The 18,657-nt window shown below is 40.8% G+C and overlaps 1 protein-coding gene across 6 annotated transcripts in view; it reads right to left on the minus strand.

The window, feature by feature from the left end:
• Window positions 1-18,657, minus strand: part of EYA3 (EYA transcriptional coactivator and phosphatase 3) — a 107,528-nt gene that overhangs the window by 4,946 nt on the left and 83,925 nt on the right. For all 6 annotated transcript variants that reach the window (XM_081817871.1, XM_081817867.1, XM_081817868.1 and 3 more), the window contains 5 exons: window positions 16,734-16,792; window positions 14,256-14,416; window positions 11,714-11,828; window positions 10,530-10,651; window positions 834-934 (listed from right to left, as the gene is read on the minus strand). In XM_081817871.1, coding sequence (XP_081673997.1) covers window positions 834-934; window positions 10,530-10,651; window positions 11,714-11,828; window positions 14,256-14,416; window positions 16,734-16,792 — 558 coding nt within the window. The remainder of the gene's footprint in view (window positions 1-833; window positions 935-10,529; window positions 10,652-11,713; window positions 11,829-14,255; window positions 14,417-16,733; window positions 16,793-18,657) is intronic.

The following is an 18,657-nucleotide window of genomic DNA, read 5'->3' on the forward strand; positions in this document are numbered from 1 at the left end:
ACATAAAATAGTACATGAAAACATAATGAGGTAATAATGCCACCCGATTACCAATCTTACAGTTTATTAGTAGTTGAATATTTACATTAACTGAAGAAATCAGGACAGCTGGTCCTAGCTGGCAACCCTCCACCTCCAAACGTAAGAAATAGAGTTGCTGGAAGGAAACTAGGGCAGAGGAAAAGAACTTCTGTAGATCCATTTAATAAACGCAGATGAGGAAACTCAAAGAGGAGAAGTAAACGGTCCAAAGTCACACAGCTAATCAATGGAGGAGAGCTGACCCAATTTAATTTTAGATTCCACAGTCAAGACTCTTTCATCTATTGTTTCCTGTAGTGAGATGAGGTGGCCTGGAGTTGGGACCTGCACAGTGAGGAGGTTAACAGCAGAACAATCTTTTCTGGGCTTGAAAGCAGGAAGGACTTCATCTAAACAACTTTCACTTGATTGTACTGGCTTTTTGAGAATTTAAAGCCTGGAAAAATCAGACTGATTTGCCTTTTTGTAGTGAAGTCTCATGCTCTTGGGAAGGCATTGCCCTCTAAGATGAAGATGGCAGATAGGGCCTGTATCAGGTTTAATGATGGGGGTCCCTACAGCAGGGCTCAAAGATTTTAAGATTTCTGAGTGGCAGGGAGGAGGGGGAAAGGAAGGATCTAACAACTTATAGGGAAAACTCTATTTGGGGGAAAAATGAACATCTTTCTTTAAAGAAAAACAGGACAGAGAAAACACTATAAATGCACAAGATTGCTAAGATTTCTGACTTTTACCATTTTTCTAATTGTTTGCTGCATTCCCACATGGACTATTCTCTTTACCATGGTTACCTGTTTGGCTGCAATTTCTTCATCTCGTCCATCTCCAATCACTACATATGTGACTTTCTTTCCAAACCTAGACACAATTCTCTCAAAGCAGCTCTCCTTACCTGATGAGAAAAAGAAATTTCCCATTAGGACATTCTCCCCACCTTTTTTCAACACCAAAGAAAAGGGCTGCTGCTGGTTCACCTGCCTAGGCTTAGAAAAAACAGGTGACAGCCCATGTAGTTTGGTGGGGAGTGGGGGTGGCAGCTAGAGATCCAGCAGGTCCGCTGCCCAAAAAATGTGAGTGCTCTTTAGGTTCTTATTTTAATAAGTGTGGGGAATTTTTTGTTTTGTTTTGTTTTGTTTTTTAAGTAGGCTCCACACCCAGGGAGGGCTTGAACTCACAACCCTGAGATCAAGACCTGAGCTGAGATCAAGACCTGAGCTGAGATCAAGAGTTGGACACTTATGGGGCGCCTGGGTGGCTTAGTTGGTTAAGCGGCTGCCTTCGGTTCAGGTCATGATCCCAGGGTCCTGGGATCGAGCCCTACATCGGGCTCCTTGTTCTACAAGAGGCCTGCTTCTCCCTCTCCCACTCCCCCTGCTTGTGTTCTGTCTCTTGCTGTGTCTCTGTCAAATAAATAAATAAAATCTTTAAAAAAAAAAAGAGTTGGACGCTTAACTGATGGAGTCACCCAGGCGCCCCTTAGTGTGGGGAATTTTTTTTTTTTTTTTCAAGATTTTATTTATTTATTTGAGACAGAGAGAATGAGAGACAGAGAGAGCATGAGAGGGAGGAGGGTCAGAGGGAGAAGCAGGCTCCCTGCCGAGCAGGGAGCCCGATGCGGGACTCGATCCCGGGACTCCAGGATCATGACCTGAGCCGAAGGCAGTCGCTTAACCAACTGAGCCACCCAGGCGCCCCAGTGTGGGGAATTTTTATAAATAGGAAGCAAAGGGGCCTAGGCAGTGTGAGAACTGGGATACCACCTCCCTCTTCCATATCTCCTGTACTTTATAGCTTACAGAGATATTCCTTTAATGAACTCTCAGAATAATCCAGTGAGATGGGTACCATTCCCTATTGTAAAGATGAAAATGGGATTGAAAGAATTAGTTACTTGTCCCAGATCAAAAACAAGCTAGTAGCTACACTCTGGGCTCCAGGCTCCAATCTAATCACTTCTCAGCCTTTGGCTAAGATCAAGCGCAGGCTCCAATCTAGGGTCAGGCTATCTTGCCATGATGAAAGGATGATTTCAGAGGGTAACTGTTTTAGTGTAGGACAAAAAAGTGGAAGCACAAGGTCCTGATTTCGTGTTAGTAACAAGAAACAGGCAAACAGCCATTTTCCTCCAATTCTTCATTTTCCAGAAACAGTCCTAGCCTTGGGTCTTAGGTCTTTCAGTGGGGGGAACAGCCCCAGAGTACCAATGACTATGGCAGTAAACCTGTCACATCCAAAATGTCTATTATATGCTGTAACTGCAACTGCGATAGTGTATCTCTGAAGTTGACCTTGGGAAAGGGTGATTTCAATCCACTGCAGGCAGTTGAGAAACATGGCAGTGTATCAAAATTCAAATCGCATCTGGAACACACCAGAAACATGCACAGATGATAACTGCTGTGGGAAAGACATTTTATTTGCATAGATAAAAGGGAAATTATTTCCCTTGCTCTTTCTTCACCATCTTATACTTTATTTCCCTGTTTCTACCACCTTCCTCAGTTAAACAAGGTCCTAACTCTGCTTCCTTCTTCATCCTGCTCCATTAACCTTCTCATCCTTTCTTCTTGCCAGATCCAGTGACTTTGCACCAGGGTTCCTGTGTGAATAAGAAAAACGTGCCTCTTCCTCAAGGCACTTGACTGCCATCTGCTGGAAAATTATTGTATCAATATATAAATACATGAATGAGACAACTACACCATAATTGACAAGAACCTATCTACCCATACTCAGAAGTCCCACTTGACACGTCTGAGCAACTGCAAGTCTCTGAAATCCATAGCCCAACTGGCACCTCAGCCCAGATGAGCTAGTCACCTGGACCAAACACCTAGTTCACTTTGGGCTTCAGTCTCCTGCTTGTAATAAAAAGCTTGGCTCAGGTGCACTTAGCACAGATCCCTTTCAGTGCTAACATTTTACAATAGCATCATCATGCCCAACATTCAAATCAGGCAATGCAGTCAATGTTTGCAGAATAAATGCATATTAATCTCATAAATGATTCAGTAGATGACTGTAGTCCATGTCTTTTTTTTTTTTTTAAAGATTTTATTTATTTATTTGAGACAGAGAGAATGAGAGAGACAGAGAGCACATGAGAAGGGGGACGGTCAGAGGGAGAAGCAGGCTCCCTGCCGAGCAGGGAGCCCGACGCGGGACTCGATCCCGGGACTCCAGGATCATGACCTGAGCCGAAGGCAGTCGCTTAACCAACTGAGCCACCCAGGCGCCCCTGTAGTCCATGTCTTGAGCCCCAATTCATATATTAAATAGTTCAACTAATAAATTCTTACTATTTTCAAAGTGTTGAAGAGTTGTTTGTCTAATTCCATGGCAAATATTACATCCTTATAACCTAAGCCAAACCTCTGCCAGGCCCAATCTACTTTATGATCTGTCTATAGAAAAGAACCTTAAGTCAGTCAGGTTTTAGACCTTTTTCCTCAGACTTCATAAAGGGAATGCCTCATATTTATTTATTTTAGAAAAATATTTTATTCATTCATTTGACAGAGAGAGAGAGTGAGAGAGCACAAGCAAGGGGAGCGGCAGAGGGAGAGGGAGATGAGCAGGGAGCCTGATGCAGGGCATGATCCTAGGACCCCGAGATCATGACCCGAGCTGAAGGCAGACACCTAACTGACTGAGCCACCCAGGTGCCCCAGGAATGTCTCATATTTAGAGGACAAGGACATAAAAAGCTTTTCATTGTCATGGCATGTAATGATCAATGATGAAATACATTTAGGAATGTCTCCTCTAAGAGGATTAAGAGACAGGGAGAATTATTAACAGCCCACAGTGAAGAAGTAGCTACATAAAAAATGACTCCCATATTGTTGGTAAATATATTTCCTCCATTTTACACTCTCAAAACAATCCTGAAGATGAGCTTTCCATTCAGGAGGATATGGCCAATGATCACTCAGCTTACCAAACGTCAAACAACTGAATCTGGAACTGCAAGACCAACTAATAAAAGCGTTTGGAGAATATTCGGTTTCTGGGCTTCCCCTATCAAAAACACTTCTGACATTTTCAGAAACAATTTTGAGAATTCTTTTTAATGTCCAAGATAACAGAGTGGCCACCAAGAACCGTAACTCTGAAATCAAATATTTCTTCTCCTTGCTCCCATTTCACAGTTCTATCAAGGAAAGCCTCAAGTCTCCCACTGTAGTTACCAAGGTGCCAAGAACCTATAGCTTTGCAAATTAGCTCTGGATGAAATGAGATTGAGAAAAATTACCAAATAAACACACGTACTGTTGAAGGGAATAAAATCATTCCCATTAGTTTGATGAGCCTTTGGGTGTCAGGGCTCACTATAACATGCACTACAGAAAATCTACCTTTCAGGTGTGAAAGGCTTAGTGCATGCTCTCAGTTATGAAATGCACAGTGAAGCAGTGGCAGCGAGAGCAAAACATGAAGGGGGGTGGGTTCCTCCAACCCCTTGTAAATGAAAGTAATTCAAAATACAGAAAAAGGAGAATAAAAATAAATTCCTGTATACCTACCGCCAACCCACTTTTGTCAAATCATAATATTTTATAGTTGCTTTAGATAAAAAAATAAGAATGAGATACCACAGATTTATTTGATTTCCTGTGTACCCCTACCTGTTGACCCTTCCTTTCTGAGTATATATATATCCATAAACAATATATGGTATATGGTTGTGAACATTTTTGACCTTTAGATAAACGATACACACAGTACATATCTATCTGCACTGTGTTTTTTGTGTTGAACACTGTTTTTCATATTAATCCTTATGGATATATGTAGTTTTAGTTCATTCACTTTTAACTGCCATATAGCATTCCATTGTTCGGATATATCTATCAATTTTCTTTTCATGGACAGGTTTACAGAGAGGCTGTTTCCAATTACATTCTATTATGAACAATGCGGCATCAAAAAAATCCTCACACATCTCTCCTTGTGCACATGAGAATTACTCAAGGGCAGGGGTGGGCCAACTTTCTGTGTAAAGTCAGGTAGTAAATATTCCAGGCTTTGCGGGTTATATGATCTCTGTTGCAACTACTGGACTCTGCTACTACAGTGTGAAAGTAGCTATGGAAATGATCTGACATGGCTATGTTTCAATTAAAATTTTATAAAAACAGGCAGTGGGCAGAATCTGGCACATCAGTTATAGTCTGCAGACCCCTGCACTAAAGTGTATTTATCTAAAAGTGGAGTTGCTCGATCATAGGGTTATGCACATCTCAAACTACTAGACATCGACAAACTATTCTCCAAAAAGGGCTATCTATATCCAGGGGTGCATGGCTGGGTCAGCTGGTAGAGCATGCAACCTTTTTTTTTTTTTTAAAGATTTTATTTATTTATTTATTTATTTTTTTAAGATTTTATTTATTTATTCATGAGAGACAGAGAGAGAGAGAGAGAAGCAGAGGGAGAAGCAGGCTCCCAAGGAGCAGGGAGCCTGATGCGGTACTCGATCCCAGGACCCTGAGATCACGACCTGAGCCGAAGACGGACGCTTAACCATCTGAGCCACCCAGGCGCCCAAAGATTTTATTTATTTATTTGACATAGAGAGAGACACAGCGAGAACACAAACAGGGGGAGTGGGAGGGGAGAAACAGGCTTCCCGCGGAGCAGGGAGCCTGACGCGGGGCTCGATCCCAGGACCCTGGGATCATAACCTGAGCTGAAGGCAGATGCCCAACGACTGAGCCACCCAGGCGCCCCGAGTATGCAACTCTTGATCTTGGGGTTGTGGGTTTGAGCCCCACGTTGGGTGTAGAGATTACTTAAAAATAAAATCTTAAAAAAAGGGCTATTTCCATTTGCAGAATAAGTGTTCCCATTTCCTTGACAAACTCTGGCACTGTTAGACTTAAATTTCTGTCAATCTGATAAATAGGAAATGCAACACATTTTAATCTGCATATCCTTAATTGCTGAGGTTAAGGAACTTTCCACATGCTTACTGGTGACCTGATTTTCCTCTTCTGAAAATTGACTGTTCCAAGGTTTCTGCCTACTTTTCTAATATGTTGTTTGCTGCTCAGTAATTTACAGTTCTTTACAGAGTTTGTATATGAATTAACAAGCAAAAGAATTGCAAATATCTTCTCCCAGTCTGGTTTTGTCACTTTATATTTTCACTCGATATAAAGCTTCATCCAATTAAAATGATCATTTTTTTGTTTTTTTCAAAACTGTATTTTGGGCCTTTTAAATAAGATTCTCTTCCACCTTAAGGCCATACAGATACTCTTCTGTATTTTCTTCTAAAAATTAAAGTTTTGCTTATCATGTTAAGTTTTATTTTATCCACCTGGAACTTATTTCTGCAAATAGCAAAAAGAAGGAATACAATTCTGCTTTTCTCCTCATATGGATAAACCAGTTACCCTCATACCGGTGAGTGACGGCAATTTCCATGAGAACAGAGGATTTTGTCACTGCTCTATTCCTAGCGCCTTGTCAATGTCAGACACACAGGAGGCACCACTATTGTTCTTCCTCATCTAGTGAATCATCACCACCTGCATATAAACTTGATAGAATTTCTCTTAGGTTCAAAAATTCTCTTGAGCCCATATAACCCTCCAGTTACTACCTCATTTCTTTGTTCTTCTTTACAATTGATCTAAAGTGTTGTCATATGGTTGCCTACTCCAGCTCTTTTCTTCCCGTTCTCTCTTAAACCCATTCCAATTAGATATCACCCCCATGACTCTGTTCAAACTGCACATCAAGTTAATAGCCTCCATGTAGCAACCTTATTTGACCCAACAGCAACATCTGAGTCGAACACTCTCCCTTTGTCTTCTTCTAAGACACCATTCTCCCAGTTTTCTTCCTACCTCACATACCTCTCCTTCTGAAACTTCTGCTGGTACCACCTTAAGATCCAAACATTTAAATATTAGAGGGACTCAGGGCTTAGTTCACAGACCTCTATTCTTCTGTCTGCATTCATTCCAATGACTTATGCAGTCATTTTTAATAACCACACGTACACAAAGAACTCCCAATTATTTATCTCCAGCCAGTACCTCTCCCTTGACTTCCAGACTCAGATATCCAACTGCCTACCTGACATCTCCGCTTGGATGTCTAATAATTATTTCAAACCTAGCATCTAAAACTAGACCCTTAATCTTTCTTACCACAGCCTTCTCCATCTCAGTAAATGGCATCTTCATCCTTTCAGCTGCTTAGGCCAAAATCCTGGGACACTTCCTTAACTTCTTTTTCTTTCACACCCCATATCCAAATTATTAGCAAAGCCTGTCAAAATAATGCCTTCATAATATATCCTATATGTACCATAGACATATCTATCATCATATATGACTACTTCCCCATCTCCACTGCTACTACCTTGGTTCAAGCCACCCAGGATCTCATGCTGGATTGTTACAATAACCTCCTAATTTGACTCCTAGCTAGCCTCCTCAAGATCCTACACAGCAGCCAGCCTGATGTATTTTTTTTTTTTTTAAAGATTTTATTTATTTGACAGAGAGAGGGAACATGAGCAGGGGGAATGGGAGAGGCAGAAGCAAGCTTCCCGCCAAGCAGGGAGCCCGATGCGGGGCTCGATCCCAGAACCCTGGGATCATGACCTGAGCCAAAGGCAGACGCTTAACGACTGAGCCACCCAGGCGCCCCCAACCTGATGCATTTAATGGGTAAGTCAGTTCTTGTCTTGACAGTGTGTCTTCTGCTCAAAACCTTAAGATAGCATTTCATTGGAATAAAAGCTAAAGTCTTTAAAATAATCTACAAGGCCCTGCAAGATCTCCCCACCCTCTCCTTTGATCTCTTGTGACTTTACTTCCCAACATTCTTCCTCCCCTGCTCTTCCCTGCACATGCCTCCAACCTCTTGCACTGGCTGTTCCCTCTCCTTGGCATGCTCTTTCTCCAGGTAAATGCTTATAAAGGCTAACTCCTCCACCTGTTAGGTCTTGCTTAAAAGGTTAACGAAAGAAAGAGAAAGAGAGAGAGAGAAAGAAAGAAAGAGAGGGAGAAAAGAAAAAAAAAAAGGTAGCTTTGCCTTGAGGTCTTCCCTAACTACCCTATTTGAAACATGGCCTTCTTTTCCTAATTGATTTTTAGCTATAGCACTTACCACCATTTGACATATGTGGTTGGTTTTCCTTAACTTACTTGTTTACTGACTGTTTCTTCCTACTAGAGGCAAGGATTCTTTTGATCACTGCTGTACACCCAGTACCTAGAAAAATGCCTTGCACATAAAGGTGACCAATAAGTATTTGGTGAATGAATGAAAAAAAATAAATGTCAATAGGACCTGGTGGGCTTATGACCTCCACACGTCCTGGGGTGTGTGTATGTGTGTGTGTGTATATATATGTATGTATGTATGTATGTATGTGTGTGTGTGTGTGTATAATTAGACCTACTTTTTATGGAGAAAGCTGATCAACAGGCATGTAGTAGATTATTAAAAAAATAATGAATAACCACAGTCGATCTTCAAACTCTAGGACCCTCTCCTTTGCTTGGTATAACAGTGAAGTAGGAACTGTAAGAGTCTGGAGAGGTGAGGAGAGGGTTGTCATATTCCTCTTTTTCTGACCATGTTCAGCACACAAGAAGCAGAGTGACACACTGCTGCCATCTTAGTGGAACAAGTTGGTTTTGTATAAATCTGGTGCCAATTAATTAATTAATTATTTCAGCAAATATTTATTGAGTACCTACTGTTTCCCATACTTGGTACTGAATATAGGGGTTAAACAGTACCTTCATTTACATAGTCCCATTTGAGTTTCACAGTCTCTCTGGAAGTTTCTCATTTTATATGAGAAAATGGAGGCTCAAGAGATAATTTGCCTAAAGTGAGAACTACTAAGTGGGGGAGACAGGACTTGAATTCTAGTCCTTTTTTTCCTTTTTAAAGGTTTTATTTATTCATGAGAGAGAGAGAGGGCGAGAGAGCACAAGCAGGGGGAGCGGCAGAGTGAGAGGGAGAAGCAGGCCCTGATGCGGGGCTCCATGCGGGGCTCGATCCCAGCACCCTGGGATCAGGGCCTGAGCTGAAGGCAGATGCTTAACTGACTAAGCCACCGGGTGCCCTGAATTTCTAGTCCTTATTACTGTGTTTTTTTTCCTTTTCAAAAAATTATACTAAAAACCATAAAATCTGCCATCTTAACCATTTTTAAATGTACATTTCAGCAGTGTTAAGTATACTCACATTGTTGTTCTAGAACTTTTCATGGTGCAAAGCTGAAATTCTATACCCATTAAACAAGAATTCCCTATTTCCCTTTCCTCCAAGCCTTTGTTAATCACCATTCTCCTTTCTGTTTCTATGAGTTTGACTAAGAAACACACAGTATTTGCCTTTTTGTGACTGGCTTACTTCATTAGCATAACATCTTCAAGGCTGATACATGTGGTAGTATATGACAAGATTTTCTTCCCTTTTATGGCACAGTGATATCTCACTGTATGTATGTATATACCGTATCTTGTTTATCCATTCATTTGATGGACATCTGAGTTGCTTCCACCTCTTGGCTATCGTGAATAACGCTATTATGAACATGGGTGTGCAAATATTTTTTTGAGATCCTGCTTTCAATCCTTTTGGATATATACCCAGAAGTGGGTTTACTGATCATATAATAGTTCTTTTTTAAATTTTTTGAGGAACCACCATACTGTTTCCCATAGTAGTCCTACCATTTTATGTTCCCACCAACAGTGCAGAAGGGCTCCAATTTATCCACATCTTGTCAACACTTGTTATTCATTTTCTTTTTTTATTTTTAAGAAACTCTACGCCCAACGTGGGGCTTGAACTTACGTCCCATCAATGTGGAGAGTTGCACGCTCCACTGACTGAGTCAGCCAGGTACCCCAACTATTTTTTTTTTAAAGATTTTATTTATTTATTTGACAGAGAGAGACAGCGAGAGAGGGAACACAAGCAGGGGCAGAGGGAGAGGGAGAAGCAGGCTTCTGACTGACTGAGCCACCCAGGCGCCCCTATTTTTTCTTTTTTTGACAGCAGCCATCTGAATGGGTGTGAGGGATTTAACCAGTTTTAAGTATATAGCTTAGTCTTTGATTTTTAATTTAGTGCTTTTTCTATTAGACTATATTGCACCACTCTCTCTGTAGAAAAGAAAAATAAATCTGGAATGAGGCAAAAGTAGATTTCCAAGCTATATATTATGTTCTTTCAATTATTATAAAAGGAAAGAGCATGATAAACTTTAAGTCCGACAAACCTGGATTTGAATCCGGTTATGTAACTTACTAGCTGTGAAGCCTTGAGGAAGCTACAGAACTGTTAAGCCTGAACTGGCCCATCACTAATACTAGGAAAAGACTGCTGTGAGGATTAGAGATATACATAAAGTGTCTAATTAAGGGATTGGTAAATAATTAAGCACATCATAATTATGAAGTATTATGTAAGGCAAGTGACAAGAAAGAGAATAGAAACCATACCAATTTTGGTAGCACTATAGATGTTTTCAATAGGAAATATTTCTCCTAGCCCGTATAGGAGAACCTTGGCCAGAGCTGGAACCAGCTGAGTTGTAGTGATCAGAACATTCACACAATTCTTTCTAGAAAGGAGAAAAAATAAAAAGAAAAGGAAAAGGTGAAACTAAACCAACCTGAGAGCAAGAATTCAAATGGGTCTTCTCTTTAGAATCTAATTATTAAAAACTAACCTCAAAGGGCCTGATTTTTGTTCAGTGCCATGTTCAGTTGTTGCTCTAATTACCTCAGATTTATTTATTTCCCATATTAAAGGACACAGATTCTATATATATATATATATATACACACACACAGTGGGCACAGAGCAGCAACTTGATTCTTGCCCCATTTCCCTTATGACCATTCTAGCTCACTGCACTTGTTAGCAAATAAACCACCAACCCATGTCACTGATAGTACTCTAGAAAACCAGCATTGAAGACTTTCAGTCACAGTGCTATTTCATCTGAATGCAACTCAGCTCTTAAGTAAGATATGATTTAAGTCCTCTCTGCCTCTCACACAATAGCAACACAGATTCCAGAATACACCTTAATTTCACATGTCCTTTACCTTTACGGATATCTACCCCTTGGTGTCAGTTTTACTGTTTGCTCTACTAGGTTGGAGATCTGGAATTCCTACTTTGAGGGAGGAAGGAATAGGGTACTGGTGTAGACTGTATTTGACTATATTTATTTCCCATTCTAAGCTTCAAAAGCTGAAATCTCCTTAAACTGCTTAATTTTTCCTTTTCTTCTGAATCCTGCCTTCCTGAGTGGGCTTTGACACATTTCTTTAGAGCTTCCTGTACTTAGGGTATGTGATGTGTCTCCTATAGGGTTTCTTTGATGTGACCAGGCCCATTCCTGGGCTGGATATTATGGGTTACTGAGCTTTAATTCTGTGAGCGAAAAGTAAGGGGAAAGAAAAAGGCTTTCACATATAAATATTCTCTGAAAATCTGAACACGTGCTGTCAGCATAGAATGACCTCGCCTCCCACCAAACCTAAATGTTTGCTTGCATCCTTTCAACTCCTCTCACCCCTATCCCAAACCGGTGTTACAGAGTGGCCTATCCTGGACTGGGGTAGGATTGAGTGCATATAGGAGAGGATGAGACCTAAAAGTACCATTCCCATACCTGGACTGGATGAGAAGTAAGGACTTTAATGCAGTTCCTAACCAGGAATCTGTTAAAACTTCAATTTCTGCTCTTAGTCTCTGCAGTGCTTCCTTTCTCTGGGGACTGAGCAGGCCTTTGGGAATAAAAGCAGACACATTTATCAGTTGACAACATATCCTTGCTGACACTAAGGAAGCAACTTCTAAATTCAATTTAGAAATAGTGTGAGTCACTGAAATATTCTAATGAGCTAACAGGTTTCTCTTGGTAAAACCCTGGAGTAGTCTACTTAATTAAAATGCCTTTTTGACTTTCTTCATCAGAATGTTTTGCTAGGGGGGCCACAACCACCAGCACAAAATCAGCTGAAAGAAACACTGTGATTAGATTCTGCCAAAGCTTACTCTTTTACCACCAGCCAGTAACATAACTGGCAGACTGGGGGACCACACTTTGAGCAGCACTGCTGTAGATGTGACATCAAGAATCAAAGGGGGAGAAATGAGGGTTACAGCTGGAAGAGTCTGCAGCATTTCCAATCTCTCTAAAGAAACCGAAGCCCAGGGAGGAAAGGGGGCTGCCTAAGATCACACAGCAAGTTAGTGGCTTTTGGCTTCCGAAGCCTTTGCTCTGCCACACCCTGCTCCCATGGTGACCGTGCTCTCACCCGTTTGTAACACATTGACCTGAGATTCCAGGTTGAATGACCAACTTCATGAACATCATTTATTTGTACTGTACTTGCTGCTGAAACAACTCCAGCTAAGAGGAGACTGAAACACTGCTCAAGATCAGACAAGCATGGAACAAAACAGAATTCATCGGATGGGAACATGTTATCAGACATTTGAATTATAATATTCAAATAATAAATCTGGCCCTGTATTTTCTGTAGTGAAGGTAAAAGAGAAATCCTATCTTCTATTACAAATATTTCACAAAAACAGAAGGCATTTCTGTGAGGAGATTGTTATATAATTTGTTTTCAGATTGAAGGTTTCACAATGCAAGCCTAGAATTACAGGACTCTCAAGGTCTCTGGTAAAACAACAACAAAACCAGCACCTATATGTCATGTGTGGCATACACATAAGTACACATGTCACATACTTAATTAATAATACGATGTGGCACTTCTGTTAATTCCTATTTTACAAAATACAGGTGGACCTTACTTTTAATATATTCCCCAGAGTAGGCTCAGGGGATTCTCACAGAGGGTTATATCACTTCCTTCAGGAAACCAGGTCCTGGCACTCAATGAACAGAAAAAGGATCAGATACTTAGGTTGTATACGAAAACTAACAAAAGAAAGGCTAATGTGTGGAGACAGTAAAAGCAAAAAGATGGGAGTTGCCAAAATAAAGTACTGACTCTGAATCATGAGAAAAAAATAGGCCATAAAAAGGGGAATCTAAAAAAAGCAAATTAAATTCCCAAAGCCCAGATGCCTGTGCTTTTTATCTGGTACTGGGGGCTCTAACAGAAATGAACCAAATTATCTTAAAGCCCTATTTTTACTTTCTGCACCACAATGTAAGGCAGCATGGTGCGGCAGGAACTGTTTCTTGATCTGGGATAATATACCTCTAGACAGTCTCTCGAATCCCTGAAACTTCATGCAACATTTTGTATTAGATCTTTGAGGGTGATACTTCACAGCTTAAAAATTTTTTCTCATAAGGATACATCACTAAAACAGGAACTGCATCAGGGCACTTGGCTGTCTCAGTCAGTAAGCATGCGACTCTTGATCTCGGGCTCGTGAGTTCAAGCCCCATACTGGGCACAGGGCTTACTTTAAAAATAAATAAATAAATAAAAATAAAAACATCTTTCATACTTTAAAAAAAAGTGTCCTGCATGAATGTAAAGTACACTGGATCAAGAGTTAGGGGATTGGATTCCAGCTGTGACCGTGGGTAAGCTGTCCTCAGCACCCTCATGATAAATGAGCTTTCTCAAATGCAAAATGAGGGATTCAGATTAGATTTCTAATGTCTCTTCTAATTTGAACAATCTATGCTTAATTTATTAATTTTAAATAACAGAATTTTAGGCATAGTGACATCTGATATTTCAGATATTTCTGGGCAGAATTTCCAAGGTCCAACACATGGCTACTGCCAACCTTTAATTCTGGACCAAGTTTTCTACCCATTATAAATCTAGTCACTAGTTCTACCTCACTTGTTCTGATAGTTACCATAAATCAGTCAAAAAACATGGCAACCTATTAACTAGTATTGACAATAGTTGTGACTCCAGAATAAAACATGTGTCATCAAACATAATCTTTGGAACACATTTCTTTAAAAAGGTATTTGTCTAAAAAGAACAAGAGAACTCTGCAAAGTTATGCTAAGAGAAGTCCATGAGAGATGCAGAGCTTCCTCCTCAAAGAGTTTTAATCAAACCTCAGTTTTTTTATACAAAGTTAAAATGTTATTGCGGCCCCAATTCCTAAGCAGTTGCCAGGGAGTTCTAAGGAATCCCTGGAAAAGAACACAGGAAATAAGAGGGAAACAGAATATCAGACTGGCTGTATGCCACACTTACCACCCACGTTGCTTTTATGCTTATCATAGATTTCTCTCACTTTTCGGTAGCGGAAAGCCAGCTTTCTCATCCAGTCCACACCTCCCTGGACACCCACAGAGGAACCATGGCTGCCACCGCCTCCTGACCCACTGAAACCATCTGTTGAGAAACTGTAGTTGCTGCAGAGAGAGAGGATGATGAAAATTAGTATCTATACTGTATGGGCTTTTGTGCTGAATCCCATCTGGGACTCTCTGTCCTATTCCTGGCATCTGACATGAAGTCTAAAGGCTTTGAGAACCTTCTCCTTTAATCTCTGTGTGTCAGAATCTATCTTCCATTAGTTGTCTACCTCACTCCTATTACTGCCATCAAAGAAAGGAGGGAGAGAAAGGAAAGAGAGGTAGGGCACATTCAAGCACTAGCATCCCCTAGAGGTTGTCTTGGGAATAGAGCACCTTTTCATTAATGAGAGAGTATCTTATATAATGAAAAAAAACCAAACAAACCCAGAATATAACATTTTCATGTACACACACACACACACACACACACACGATGGCAACTATGCAAAGTGGAGAAACATGTGAAGAAATAATGGAAGGAAATAACCCCAAATATTAATAATTGCAAGGTATAATGGAGATGTTCTTCAGAGGTATGTTAGCTGGTTTATTAAGTTCATGGGTCATATGTCCATGGGTCACAAAATGTCCACAAATTCTTTAATACTCCTCTCTTCTAATTCTTCTCCCTGTGGGTATGGATTGCATTTATTTATTTATTTAAAGATTTTATTTATTTATTTGACAGAGAGAGACAAAGCGAGATAAGGAATACAAGCAGGGAGAGTGGGACAGGGAGAAGCAGGCTTCCCGCTGAGCAGGGAGCCCGATGCGGGGCTCGATCCCAGGACCCTGGGATCATGACCTGAGCCGAAGGCAGATGCTTAACGACTGAGCCACCCAGGCGCCCCTATGGATTGCATTTAAATATAAGCAGGATGTGGAAGAAGTGATGGTGTCAGACCACAGAGACAGGCTTCTCTTGCTCTCTCGGAGCATTTGCTCTGAAAGAAGTCAGCTGTCACACGAGAACACTCGAACTGCCCCATGGAGAGACATATATAGTGAGGAACTGATCAGCCACATGTGAGAGGCTGCAGGCAGGTCCCCCAGCTCCCATCAAGCCTTCAGATGATTTAAGCTCCAGCCAATATCTTGATTTTAATCTGAGATCCTGATTCAAAACTACCTCGCTAAGTCACTTTCAAGTTCCTGTCCTACAGAAATTATGAGATGATAAATGTTTATTGCTTTAAGCTACTAAGTCTTGGGGTAATTTGTTACACAGCCATAGAAATAAGTAATACAGTTAAACAGGCTGGGAGAGATGAACACTTCCTAAGTAAAGATATAAAAAAGTGACTGACAGAATTAGAGACAACTTGGTTCAATCAAAAATCAAAACTGAGTTCAATAAGTATGAGATTCTATTTTTAAGAAAATAAACCTGTCAAGACATTTAGGTAATTACTGGTTAGCCTCATGTATAAGAGGAAAAAAACACTAGGCTTCAGGGTGGATCATAAACTGCTTCGGACCAGGCACTTTCCTAGAAGGTCCGGTAAGATCTCGTTAGAATGGTATGCTCCATGGCTGTGCAAGGAACATGCACGACCGGATGCTGCTCCTCACGTGGGGCCTCGTAGTCTTTCTCAGTACTACAGGATTAGGTCCTTCCTGAGTGATATGCCCAGTTCTGCTCTATGTTTGAGAATTCATGGATGAAACAATTTTAGGGTAGACACAGGGAAGACCCTATGAAAGGGACAAACACGAAAACAAATTAACATGAAAAAAATGTGACAGTCTTTTTTTCTGAAAGTCTTTAAATAGAAGCTAGATAAATTTTTGGATTATTTGCTAAGACTACTGGGCGAGAAGACAGTAGCCAAGAGAGAAATGAGGAGATGGAGCAAACATCTGCCACCGAGATCCCCTTAGTGCAGCGTTCACTGATACAAGGTTTAAGGTTGTCTCCGATAGGGTCATTCCTGACACCAACAGACCCCCACAATTAGTTTCCCTGGTAAAATTCCTGAGGCTTATTTGTATCTAAAACTAACCAGTCTGGAAGCACACTCCTGACTGAAAATCTGGTCAAAGAGAAACCAGTGTATCCTTTACTTTGAAATGCTTTTTCCTCATCCGGTCATTGCCACCCACTCTTGAAGGCCATACTCAAAGTTCTACTGCACTGAGAAGGCCGCTTCAATGCTGGCAGCCACAGCCACCACAGTGACTTTCTTTTCTGTGCTCTGTCACATTCTCTACTGTCACCTCTGCACACTGCAGTCCATCATTACCTCTGTTTGTCTCGGTCTCCGCTAACAGACTGTGAGATCTTTTACTTGTCTTTGTTTTCCTCTGAACCTAGACAGTGTCTCATGCCTAACAGATATACTGATGTTTAAGACATCACTGTGTCTATCACCTCAAGTCCTGGCCATTGTCATCAGAAGCCACATCTTCCACGTGCACCTGGTCACACTCCTGTTAAAAAACAAAACCACACACTATTTCAGTCCAGGGAGTAGAAGTGCTACCACCACCACGACATATTGTAAAAAGACCAAAAATAACGGCAGATGAGGAAAATCCTTACAGTCTCTTATGTGTGGAGGATCACTCTCACCCCCCTGCTGTCCAACTTCTTTTAAGGCCTAATTCATGTCCCACGGTCTCATGAAGTCTTCCTTACCCAGCCCGACCCTCAGGTATACTCTTCTCTCAGTAGTCATGGGTATAACACAACAGCTCATGGGTATAAACACAAACTCCCTTACACTGTCAGGGATGTCTACGTCCTACACTAGACTGTGAAGTTCTGGTATAAACTGCAGCCCTCCTGTGGCACAACCTATGTCCTACAGCTCCCTTGTACCCCTCCAGTATAGTCCTTACGTAGCATGTGCTCTTACGTAGCATGTACCCAATACATTTTTGCAGATGAAACAGATGCTGGTAGAGTATGGTATCAAAATGGAGAATGACTGAAACAGAAACCTGTAAATCCAAACTTAGGAATTTGAAGTGGTCACCTAAGTTAATCTCCTCATGTTCTAAAAGTGAGGTGAAATGAATGACCCACGGTCACACAACTAGTGAGTGGTAGAAAGAAACTAGAAAGTGCCTGGGCCTTCCAATTTGAATCCAAGGTTCTTTCCACCAAGCCCATGCTACTACGAACTAAATGCCACCCACTACCTAAATCTGAGAGATTCACTCCTCTGACACCACCTAAGGCAATGTTGTGATGTCCACCTACATCAGAATCCCCTGGAGAAGTTTTTTAAAAATGTGTATTCTTGGGTCCACCCCAGACCTACTTGAATCAGAATTTCTGGGTGTGAAGTCCTAGAATCTTCATTTTTAACAAGCTCCCCAGGTGATTCTTATGCCCCCTAAAGTTGAGAACCACTGACCTGGGGGCAGGAACATATTCAGGTCAAATTCTTCACAGAACTTTCAGTCCTGAGTGAGGTCTATGTCTAGAAAATCATTACAAATACAATTTGGCAATAATTATTGGCACAAAGTAGGTTTTCAATAAATGTTTGCTGAGTAAAAACTATGATGTCCTAATGTATCAACATGTGAAGCTGAGGAAGAGTAAAGCATTGTGGAGGTTAGACAAAGGTACTGGAGTTTAGAGACCTGGTAATTCAATTTGTTGGAGAAACTGTCCATTGAGAAGAACTAGACTATATTTAAAAAGAAATAGGATTACTTTGTGTTTATAAAATGCTATCTTATTTTTAATTAATTTTATTTATTTTAAGTTATCTTTACACCCCATGTGGGGCTGGAACTCACAACCCTGAGATCAAGAGTCGCATGCTCTTCCGACTGAGCCAGCCAGGTGCCCCACTATTTTATTTTTTGACTTATAATTTTCACTGTTTTTAAAAACTAGGTTCTATAAGTAGTACACAGTTTGAAACTCAAAAGGGCATGAAGTGACAAGTCTGCTCCTTCCCACCTCTGTGTCCCAGCAACATATCCCCTTCCCCAGACAGAACTGTTACTAGTTTCTTGTGTAGGATAACTGCTTAACTGAGACCCAAAATGGGGAGGTAACTTTCCTAACCTGGAACTCACACTCTGGTCTTCTGACTTCCCAGTCTTGTGCTCTTGCCACTACACCAGGGTCACCTCAAAGGTGAACTCAAATGTCAAAGCCAAAAAATTCACCAAGAAGCTCTCAGTGTTCCTGGTTTTCCTTGCATCTAACTATACAATGATTCTGGACATCAAGGTTAACCTATACATGGATAATAAGCATGTATAAATTATAATGAGTTAGAGCAGCCATTTATAGATCTGACAAATCAAGAGATTATATTTTAAGAAGGTAA

The sequence above is a fragment of the Leptonychotes weddellii genome, chromosome 4 (assembly GCF_054177405.1).
Source record: "Leptonychotes weddellii isolate Sample4059 chromosome 4, ASM5417740v2, whole genome shotgun sequence".
Classification (NCBI taxonomy): domain Eukaryota; kingdom Metazoa; phylum Chordata; class Mammalia; order Carnivora; family Phocidae; genus Leptonychotes; species Leptonychotes weddellii.